We start from the raw sequence: 10,927 nt of genomic DNA on the forward strand, positions 1-10,927 counted from the left end.
CATGTTCTCCCCATGTCTGCGTGGCTTTCCTCCGGGAGCTCCGGTTTCCTCCCACAGTCCAAAGACGTGCGAGTGAGATACAAATTGTCCATGTCTGTGTTTGGCATTAAACTTGTGTAACCGGTAATTACCTGTCCTGTCATGAATGTAACCAAAGTGTAAAACATGACGTTAAAATCTTAATAAGTAAATAAAATCACCTGATATTCTTTTGAGGAAGACGAGTCGGTACACTAGAAAGATTCGTTCAGATGACTCGTCTATTGCTCATCGTTAGAAATCATTCAGCCGCGCCTGATAAAGACCAGACATTAAAAAACAAACACTTAAATGTTATATATGAGAAAAGAGGTATTGATTAATATATAGATGCGTTTGGTTTTATTTTATAATTATATATTAGCTGTTTTGTTAGAAGCTTGCTGTTTTATAAATAGAAGGAAAAGATTAAACAAGTAAAGAATAAAGCGTAAAATACGTTAAATGTGAACAAAAACACAAGGTTGAGTATTTATGCAGGTGATAAAAATCTGTTATTATTATTATTATTTAGGTAATGCGTTGGAACTGAGCTAGGAATTGGAACTGGGAGTGTCTTTGAGAGGGAAAAAAGCTGTTAGGGACAATAAAGGAAAGCTTTGCGATCAGGTTTGCAATGCATGCGACTGAGAGCGAACATAAAAGCTCTAAATTAGAGCTGAAGATCAGCAGTGTCCTCTCTAAGAAAGGTAAGCCACTGTGCACCATCTCCAGCGGTCCTGACTTTTTGCAATGCAAATGTCAGTGTTTATATGTTAAATATATGTGCAAAAATGTTATTAGATCGTGGCCTGGTGGCTCCTGGCCTGTATGCATGTTGTATTTGCAGTAAAAGTAAGGATAAATCCGTGTGTGCATGTGGATGTGTGTGTGTGGATGCATCTGTGGTGCAAAAGTTTTTGCAGTGGCAGCAGGGGGCGCGCGGGTCAGGGTTCGGGCGCGCGCGGTTACCAGGGTTACAGTAGCCAGCGCTAATATGGCGACGGTTAAAGCGGGTTCGGTTAAACACAAAAACTCGCTTTTACTCGTGATAAAGACATAATTGTAACAGTGTAGCCGGCGCAATGTGAACATTTGGAAGCTTATTTGTCAGAAGAATGAATAGTAAGTGGTGACAAAAAGGTCCAATATGAAAACAGAGGTTTGGCGGTTTGTTAGCCAGTTAGCCTCTCGGTCTAGTCAGTCTCTCGCGCTAGCTAGCTAGCTACCGAGCTAATCTAAACAGCGCGTCCGCATACACAAAACAATAAACCAGATTCTGTATGTTAGTATGTTAATAAACGCTTTCTTTGTCATTAGATTACAAAATAATCAAGAAAATCGGAGAAGGCACATTTTCTGAAGTGATGAAGGTGCAAAACCTGAAGGACGGAAAGCAATATGCGTGTAAAAGCATGAAGCAGAGCATTAACAGGTAATTACACAGGTTATAAGAGGTTATAACAGTTCTGTACTGAAGAACTGGTTCAGAACTGGTGCAGTCCCTTACACCAGCAGCACTGGGGCGCACTGCTCCCTGACCTAGGCAGTGAGAGGTCACATGTGTCACCCTTCTCATATGTTACGGACAATTTGGCAATCATGCAAAAATTATGCGTTTTTATCACTTAAAAAGCTTGTTATTTTGTTGATGTGAAGCACTTTAAGGATATAGAGGGGAAAATAAATCAACGAACCACATTTGTTTTAATAAAAACGACTATTTAGATTAGATTAGGGCAAATATATTATTACTTAATTGGTTTCCTTGCTGATATTAAGCACTTTTTTTTTCTTTATAACTTTTCAAAATATTATTAGAACTATTATCAGAAATTTGGCTGTATACTATAATAAAATAAAACTATTGTTTATTTGTTTATTAGGATTTTAACGTCATGTTTTACACTTTGGTTACATTCATGACAGGAAACGGTAGTTACTCATTACACAAGATTCATCAGTTCACAACTTTAATGTGAAACACAGTCATGGACAATTTAATATCTCCAGTTCACCTCACTTGCATGTCTCTGGACTGTGGGAGGAAACCGGAGCACCTGGTTAGACAGTCTGTTTACTACTTGAAACATTGAGTGATGAGTTTAGCGTCAAAGGTGATATATTACGTTTCTATTGGCCCTTTTTTAAAATCTAAAAAATAGATGACCATCTAAAGCTATGCCACAGACCCCAATTATGACTAGCCAGTAAACACTTGTTTATGCTTGAGTGAGAAGTCGATTTTTGGACTACAAGACCTCCTGTCATTAATACAGGTGAACTATTTAGATAGCCAAACATTTCAGCCCACAATTGTTTGTTTTAATGTAGAAAAAAGGTTTGCTCATTAGAATAAGCTCCTTTTTTTCTGAATGGATCATTAATATCAAGGCACACTATATACAGTGTGTGTGTGTATATATGTATATATACTGTATATATATATATATATATATATATATATATATATATATATATATACATATATATACAGTACAGGCCAAATGTTTGGACACACCAGTCAAAAGTTGGGACACACCTTCTCTTCAATGTTTTTTCTTGATTATTTTTATTTTCTACATTGTAGATTAATACTGAAGACGTCCAAACTATGAAGAATTATGTAGTGAACCAAAAAGTGTTAAACAAACCAGAATATGTTTTATATTTTACCAACTCTACCTCTGCACAACCCAACTGATGGTCTCAAACACATTAAAAAAGCAACAAATTCCAAAAATTCACTCTAGACAAGGCACAAACATTCATTGAAAACCGTTCCAGGTGGAGACCTAATAAAGCTGGTTGAGAAAATTTCAAAGTGTGCGCAAATCTGTCATTAAAGCAAAAGATGCTACTTTGAAGAATCTAAAATATAAAACATATTCTGGTTTGTTTAACACTCTTTTGTTTACTACATAATTCCATATGTGTTCCTTCATAGTTTGGACGTCTTTAGTATCAATGTACAATGTAGAAAATTTAAAAAAATTAAGAAAAACCACAGGAATGAGGTGTGTCCAAACTTTTGGCTTGTACTGTATATATATACATATATACAGTATATATATACATATACACAGTATATATATATATATATATATATATATATATATATATATATATACACAGTATATATATATATATATATATACACAGTATATATATATATATATATATATATATATATACACAGTATATATATACATACATAGTATATACATAGTATATATATAGTATATATATATATATATATATATATATATACATATATAGAAAAACAACTAACTGTTAACTTTGCTAATATCGTCCTCTTGTGGTGGATTTTAGCCCTCGAGTAGAACCCCATTCCAAAAGCCTCTCAAGCTCTTAGTCATTCAGGGCTGAATATTATTTTGGATTATTAGTTAGTTTTACGTAAATTAGCCATCGAATCTCCAAATACAACTATTGTCACATCCAAAATAAATAATTAAAAATGACTTTACTAGTGTTTACTAATTGTTTGGCTCAATTACCCTCTCACTCAGCCTGGAACAGGCATACAACCTCCGTGAGGTCCAAGCAATGAAGAGACTCAGTCTACATCCTAACATACTGCAGCTCCAAGAACTAGTTTAGTAAGTATATAACAAATTCTAAAAAATATATACTTCTCAAATAAATTAACTAAACACTGTAATCACATATGCCGAAGAAATTACCAAGCCCAATGTTTTTTGTTCTTTCTCAGTGACCAGGAAACGAAGTCTCTCTGCTTAATATGTGAGCTTATGGAGATGAACATCTATGAGCTAATTAGAGGTATTCCATAATAGCAAACTGGTTCTTCTGTTTGTTGGGTGAAGATTAAGCAGTTTCACTAACACAGCTTCTCTCAGAACAGACGTTACTAGATTTCCTTTTCAGTTAAAGTTCCTGCGTTTATAAATTTGGTATTGTTTTATTTTCATACCACTGTAGGAAGGCAGCATCCTTTACCTGAAAGCAAAGCAAAACATTACATGTATCAGCTCTGTAAGGCTCTAGATCACATGCACAGGTAGGTCCTTTGATTAACTGCTTTTCTCTAAGTCATGCATAGTTACTGTCTTCAAATCTAGTACTGATAATGCTTAGACTTCAATATGCAAATTATTTACTCATCACCCAGTCAAAAATAATAATGTAATAACAAAATGTATAAAGCTGTTCTCTTAATTTTTCGGTTTTTTTTTTTTAAGCAATGGGATTTTCCACAGAGATGTGAAACCAGAGAATATTTTAATTAAAGTAAGTAAAAACCTCAAAGAAGTCAAAAATATGAAGTGTGTTTATAACCATGTACCTAGAATATTCGTATATGAGCACAAATGATTCCTTAAAGGTTCCTGCAAATGGTTTAAAAAAACAAATTTTCATGAATCACAGACATGAGTCTGGAATCACCGAGTGCAATGAGGCAACACACCCCAAACACGATGCCAATCCATGCTAGCCCCACTACCACTGGAATTCAGGGTTCAAGTCCTCAGCGGTGCTGTCGACCCATCAGGCATCTACATACAGACATGATTGGCTGTCTGAGGAGAGGGGTGGCCAAGGCTTTTAGCGATTCAGGGAAAACTGGACCCACTGCGACCCAGAGCAGCATAAGCGGTGATAAAACTGGAAATCAAACAACATCAACATATGAAAAAAGCATGTACTCACAAGCAAAACAAATGACCTGGTATTAAAAGTACAGACACTAAATTTATAAATAAAGTTCTCATAAAAATTTACACCCGCTTTCATTCAATAAGGTGTCGCTATTGGTTGAGAACCTTTTATGCAACAGATACCAAATCAGTACAACAGATTTGATCTTGAAGCAGAAAGGTAACGGAACGGAACCACAACAGTGCCCACATTCTGGGCAGGTGCACAAAATTTCCCAAAGTGCTCTCAGGCTAAGACAAAGAAAGGAAAAAGCAAAAAAAAAAAAAAAAGTTGCCACCAGCAATACGATTGCATGTATAATCCCTAGAACACCATACCTCAGTACAATACAGAGGCGGGAGCATCATGATATTGACCCCACAGCTTTGATCTTTAAGAATGAAATACATTGCTTTTCAAATAACCCATGGTGACCTTACTCATGATGTGTTTTTTTATTTATTTATTTTTTATTTTTTTTATTTTATTTGCACATAGTCAGGTTCACAAGTACAGTTATCTTTGGACATACAGGCTAATAATTACCAATATACATGACACAGCAAAAAAACAAAAACAAAATACTAAATAATAGAATGGATGAATAAGATTAGCAGTTTAAGACAATTCAAGATAGGTTCTGATGCAAGTTATATGTCAGTTGCTCCAGTGTTGTAACCTGGTTTAGCCAGAAACTAACAGATGGAACTTGAGGACCATAATAGTAAAATACATTTCTTATCAAGAGATACTAAAATGAAAAATAGATGTCTTGTTTTACACTCAAGCACAGAGTCTGTATCATAGTTCAACAGAAAAAGAGCAGGACAAAAGGTTAATTGGACCTTCAATATCTTCTCAAGTTCACGATGCACCCCCTTCCAAAAAGACTCATGACGTGTTTTAACCATAGAATGACGTCCTGAAACTGGCAGATTTCGGTTCCTGTCGGAGCGTGTATTCCAAGCCTCCTCATACAGAATACATATCCACTCGGTGGTACAGAGCTCCAGAATGTCTGCTCACCGACGGCTACTACTCGCTCAAAATGGACATGTGGAGCGCAGGCTGCGTCTTCTTTGAAATGCTCAGGTCTGTATGTTGTATTAATGTAAACGTTAAAAATCGCTAGCAAACTGTCCAGAAATATTTTTCTAACCATTCAGTTGTTCTTATTTGTCTTCTAGCTTGAAACCTTTGTTTCCAGGGAATAATGAGATGGATCAGGTGGCCAGGATCCACGGTGTTTTAGGCACACCAGACAGCTTGGTTCTTCAAAAGTTCAAGCAGTGAGTTTGTATCAACATACATTTTCTAGGAAAAAGATGGATATTAGTAAATAAACTAGATACTGGTATGATTATTTATGATATATAACAGCTAGAAATCAGTAGTCAGTTTGTTTGTATGTTGTTATATTCCTTGCTTGATTTGGATTTAAATATTACATGCTTGCAGGCCTCCTGTTAAAATACTTAACTTACATGTTTTCTATTAACAAGTTTTCTAATGATCAGATTCAGTTCCTCTCTAATACGCTTGTTTTTTTTTATCTCATTATTACTAAGGTCTCGTATGATGCACTTTGATTTCGTGCCTCAGAAAGGCCGCGGGCTCGGTCAGCTGATTCCGCGCTGCTCTGAACTTAGCCTAGCTCTGCTTTACCAGATGTTGGCTTACGATCCAGATAAACGTTTAAGTGCTCGTACAGCGCTGCAGCATGTCTGCTTTACAGAGCAGCGGTAAGTAGAACAATTACACTCTTTTGCCCACTTTAGGTGGTATTTAAATGGTATTTTGGTGAATAGTTTATTGTAATAGTCATTCATAATATAATCTGGCATCTGCAGAGACATGATTGGCTACGTCTGAGAGGGGAGGATGGCCGAACTGCCTAGCCATTGGGAGGTGCACCGTATGTTCTCGGTGCCAGTGAGAGTTGACTCAGGAAGCATGCAGTGTAAAAACTGCCAAATTAGGCATGCAGACCAGAATGATCTGCTGTGCCGACCCCCAAATATAGGAGCATTTAAACCTGTACCTGTAGCTTTAGACCAGGTGATTCTTCTGCCCATTCTGCCCACTGCTCATTACGTGTGGTGCATGGGTGGCATAGCATGATCCAGGTTTCAAATCACCAGCTGTGCTATTGGCCAGTCAGGTGTCAACACCTGGGGGGGGGGTGATTAGATTGTCCGGGGTGTGTTACTGCATCACGCCAGTGATTCTGGGCTTACAGTTCATACTCATGCTTACAGCTTTGTACACTAAACCTTGTACTCATGCACACATAGAACGCTCTACATTTAGAAATCAGTTGGGAGAATGGGAGCGTCTCAGTTACCGACCGGAATTCATCGTGTGTTGCTTTCTCTTCAGGATGGCCGAGAGGAGAGCGCTGCAGAGGACCATAGGAGGTGTAGAAACACAAGCCAGCACGACTCCAGCATCCATGGAGCAACTGTGGCGCATCGCTCGTCAGGGAAGACGTCAGGTACGTCAGGTCACCGCAAACCCTCAAAACGTACAACTATCTCGCAAGTAGCACTTGACCAACCTTTTACATTTCTTTAAGAACGTTGGTAAAGGATAAGACATAAAGACGATGAATTTAGAGCAGGTAAGTGATTTGATCAGGTTTCTTCTGTCCAGCAGCAGATGAAGCACGTGGTCGACCCTTTCAGCAGAGGCATGGTGCCTCGTTACCCCTTGGAGCTGCCGAAGCTGAATGTAGCGATTCCTTCACCTAAAGTGCCGTACTCCGTGTCCGGTCTGCACACTTTGGCTCTACCACACAGAGTGCTGCTGCCAGCCATCAACTCCAAAAAGTGCCATTCTCACTTCACAAAGGTAGACACTATCAGTAATGGAAAGGCAAACCAGTTTTTCGTATACATTGTAATGTATATATGTATATATAATGTATATACCACTGTGTAGTACAGGGTTAAAATTACACCCTATAACTATGTACATTTATATCCCAATAACTGTATACACTGTGACAGTTGAATGTAGGGTTAAACACCTAAGCCACAACAGCTGTCTATTATACGATCCCACCACCACTGAGATTTTAACTCGGATTCAAAGCTCAGCCAGCCAGACATCTACACAGACAGAATTGACCGTGTCTTGAGGGATGTTCGAGGCCCTGTGATGAACTGACCAAGATAACACAGTTGATGAAAACGAAATGAACAAGTCCTGTTGTACCATGTACTTATTAATGGAAAACTAACTATACTGCTCACAAAAATTAGGGGATATTTCAAATTGAATATGAAGCGATTAAAAAAAAAAAGAAGCATTTGATTTTTTTTTATTAAACAAGAAAATCAGAAAAGGAAACGACAAGTCAAAGAAAGTTGTTCGATTATGCAAATGAGATGCAAACTCAGTTATCGTGATTGAGTAGCAAGTGACGTATTGGTGGGGGTGAACAGAAGCATGTCAAACTGGACGAGAGTGCCACACATTGACTGTTCAGTAGGGTGTATGGTCACCCAAGACTGCCAAAACACACCGACAGCGATGGGGCATGGACAGGATCAGACTGTCCAGCAGTTCTTGTGGGATCCTCGCCTTTTTTATAGTGCATTTTCACCAATGAAATAAAAGTTGGTTTGCATAATCAAACAACTTTCTTTGACTTGTCGTTTGCTTTTCTGATGTTCTTGTTTAATTAAAAAAAAATTTAAATGCTTCTTTTTCTTTTATCGCTTCATATTCATTTTGAAATATTCCCTAATTTTTGTGAGCAGTGTATATGGGCACAGAGAATTCACCAACTTGACTAGAGTCAATTTATCTCTAACGTAACAAAATTGCTTTAATCATATTTTCAACCTAGCAAATGTTCAGAAAGCCTGTAGTAAACTTTTAAAAGAACTGAAATGTTCTTACAAAGAAGTGTGCTCCAGTTACGTAGTTAATTAGGTGACGACACTGGGAGGTGCTGTGGTGGCGCAGTGGTAAATTACGCTATCCCACCACCACTGGGACCCCAGGGTTCGAATCCACAGCAGTGCCATTTCCCGACAGGCTGGTCAGGAATCTATAGACAGACAAGTTTGTCCGTTTGTGTATTAGGATTTTAACGTCATGTTTTACACTCTGGTTACATTCATGACAGGAACGGTAGTTACTCATTACACAAGATTCATCAGCTCACAAGGTCACGTCAAACACAGTCATGGACAATTTTGTGTCTCTAATTCACCTCACTTGCATGTCTTTGGACTGTGGGAGGAAACCGGAGCTCCCGGAGGAAACCCACGCAGACACGGTGAGAACATGCAAACTCCACACAGAAAGGACCCGGAACGCCCCACCTGGGAATCGAACCCAGGACCTTCTAGACAGACAAGTAAAAAATGAAACCTGTATATATTCCTTAAAAATGCTACAAAGTTACAGCGACTAGTAACTCTAGTGCATGAACGGCTTTTTAAGTTTGTGCCATGACCACTCATAACCTTTTTATTTTTATTACAGCCCAGGGAAGAGCCACACCGCTCAAACTTAAAGAGCTACTACATACCTCCACTTGAAAGGAAAGGAGGAGGATACTGAAGTCCAGCCCGAGACTCCGCTGCTGCTCAACTGACAACTGAATGCTCGAATGTAAATGATAGCAGTAAAATGTCCGACCTTAGAGAGACGCCTTTCTTCAAGTGATTTTACCTCCAGGCCTGAGAACGACTTCCGAGTTGATGTCAGGTGTTAATTAACAGGTTTTGTTCCGTAGAAATAACTCTTAATATGTTTGACTTTTTAAGCTGTATTGAGCCCAGATGGGAAACCCAATCCAAATCTTTAATATGTTGCATCTTGCCTCTGATTGGCGGAGTGGGAAATTGGAATTAAGTCACTTACGACCTCCAGGTGTTGAAGCTGTTGAAGTAGGAAAATGTGATTTCTGCTACATATGCAAAAGTTTAGATAAATGTAATGAACATACGTAACATTTCGGCTACAGGGAGCACAGACTGTACATAGATGATGTGTTCTAGAGGTACCCGTGTACTGCGTCTGGATTGTGATTGATCTAAAATAGGGTCACAGGCTATACAACCACTGGCAAAACACCTGGAGGATGTTTGTAGCAAATAAATGATTAGTAGATAAACATGGCTGTATTAAACTTACCACAAATAAATGAAATGCAATAATTGTAATTAAATTACAGATCGAATAGAGGAATATTTTCATTTGCATTTCTAAAAACAAATAGAAAGTAATTCGTGCAGCTCACAAACTCAACAGCTTCATTAGTCTTTTCTATTGGTTGGTTGAACCAGTTATCTTTCTAATAATGTATTAACCTCATTAGAGGTCATGATTAGTCATGAGAGCTGGAAATGTACGTACTGATAATGTACTGTGAAAATGAGGGGAAAACATGATGAAAATCGTTATCTGTGTATGTGTGAGTTTTAGGGAGAGGATAAACCACACATATTTATGAAATGTGTGTGTGTGGGGGGGGGTCTTAAGCAAACACTACAGTAATCCAACTGAAAAAATAGATTTATTTTTCTCAGGCACTAGTGTGACACAGAGATCTGTTGTCCGTGGTCAAATATCAGCTGTTTACACAGACACGATTGGCTGTGTCTGAGGGGAAGGGGATGTCAAAACCTTGCAATGGATTGACATCCTGACCCGGGTAGTCCTGCCTTCCAGCCAGTATTTCTTTTGTAGCATCAGTTTGGGAAAGGACGCTGTAACCCCAAAGCAGGTTTAGTGCCCGGGACCTTTGGGTAGACTCAAAGTTGTGCCTGACCTTGTCAATGCTGTTTTAACAGAACGGGCACATATTCCCACAGACACAGTCCAAACCTTGGGAAAAGCTTTTCTAGACAAGTGGAGATGCAGGTGGGTGTGGGATGGATGGAGTATTACTGGTCCACAGAAAAGTTATCAACTGTCCCACTAGATGTTTTACCACCTGTCTGTACAATCAGACAGACATCGCTCGCACCTTTAATTAATGTACAGTGGTAAAATCGACTAAAAAGACTGACAAGTTTAACACAACACAATAATCAAAGCTAAACAAGCCAAGTCCTAAAAAAAAAAAAAAAAAAAAGAACTGTTCAGGAGTAGACTTACCATTTTATTCAGTTCCCTTGCAGGCGTGTTGTCAGTTTTTGCATCCTTTCTCACAGTAAGCTGCAAAATCCTTCAACTTTTACATCCTGTACAGAGATTTCTTCAGAGA

General features: G+C 38.3%; 1 protein-coding gene across 2 annotated transcripts; it reads left to right on the forward strand.

Annotated features, from left to right (window-relative positions):
* The first annotated feature begins 996 nt into the window (after positions 1 to 996).
* Positions 997 to 9,902, forward strand: LOC134325835 (MAPK/MAK/MRK overlapping kinase-like). 2 transcript variants are annotated; one of them, XM_063008073.1, is made up of 12 exons: positions 997 to 1,143; positions 1,339 to 1,453; positions 3,552 to 3,641; positions 3,755 to 3,825; positions 3,985 to 4,063; positions 4,245 to 4,293; positions 5,615 to 5,793; positions 5,889 to 5,990; positions 6,270 to 6,443; positions 7,081 to 7,195; positions 7,354 to 7,551; positions 9,199 to 9,902. In XM_063008073.1, the coding sequence occupies exons 1-12, from the start codon at positions 1,137 to 1,139 to the stop codon at positions 9,274 to 9,276; spliced, it is 1,257 nt and encodes a 418-aa protein (XP_062864143.1). In that variant the 5' UTR covers positions 997 to 1,136; the 3' UTR covers positions 9,277 to 9,902. The 2 variants fall into 2 exon arrangements, with proteins under 2 accessions (XP_062864143.1, XP_062864144.1); XM_063008074.1 differs by having other exon boundaries at positions 7,357 to 7,551.
* Positions 9,903 to 10,927: the final 1,025 nt, after the last annotated feature.

The sequence above is a fragment of the Trichomycterus rosablanca genome, chromosome 13 (genome assembly GCF_030014385.1).
Source record: "Trichomycterus rosablanca isolate fTriRos1 chromosome 13, fTriRos1.hap1, whole genome shotgun sequence".
Classification (NCBI taxonomy): Eukaryota; Metazoa; Chordata; class Actinopteri; order Siluriformes; family Trichomycteridae; genus Trichomycterus; species Trichomycterus rosablanca.

Coding starts and splice junctions, on each gene's coding strand:
- LOC134325835 (XM_063008073.1), top strand. Junction 5,991..6,269: donor GTTCTTCAAAAGTTCAAGCA/GTGAGTTTGTAT, acceptor ATTATTACTAAG/GTCTCGTATGATGCACTTTG. Junction 7,552..9,198: donor GCCATTCTCACTTCACAAAG/GTAGACACTATC, acceptor TTTTTATTACAG/CCCAGGGAAGAGCCACACCG.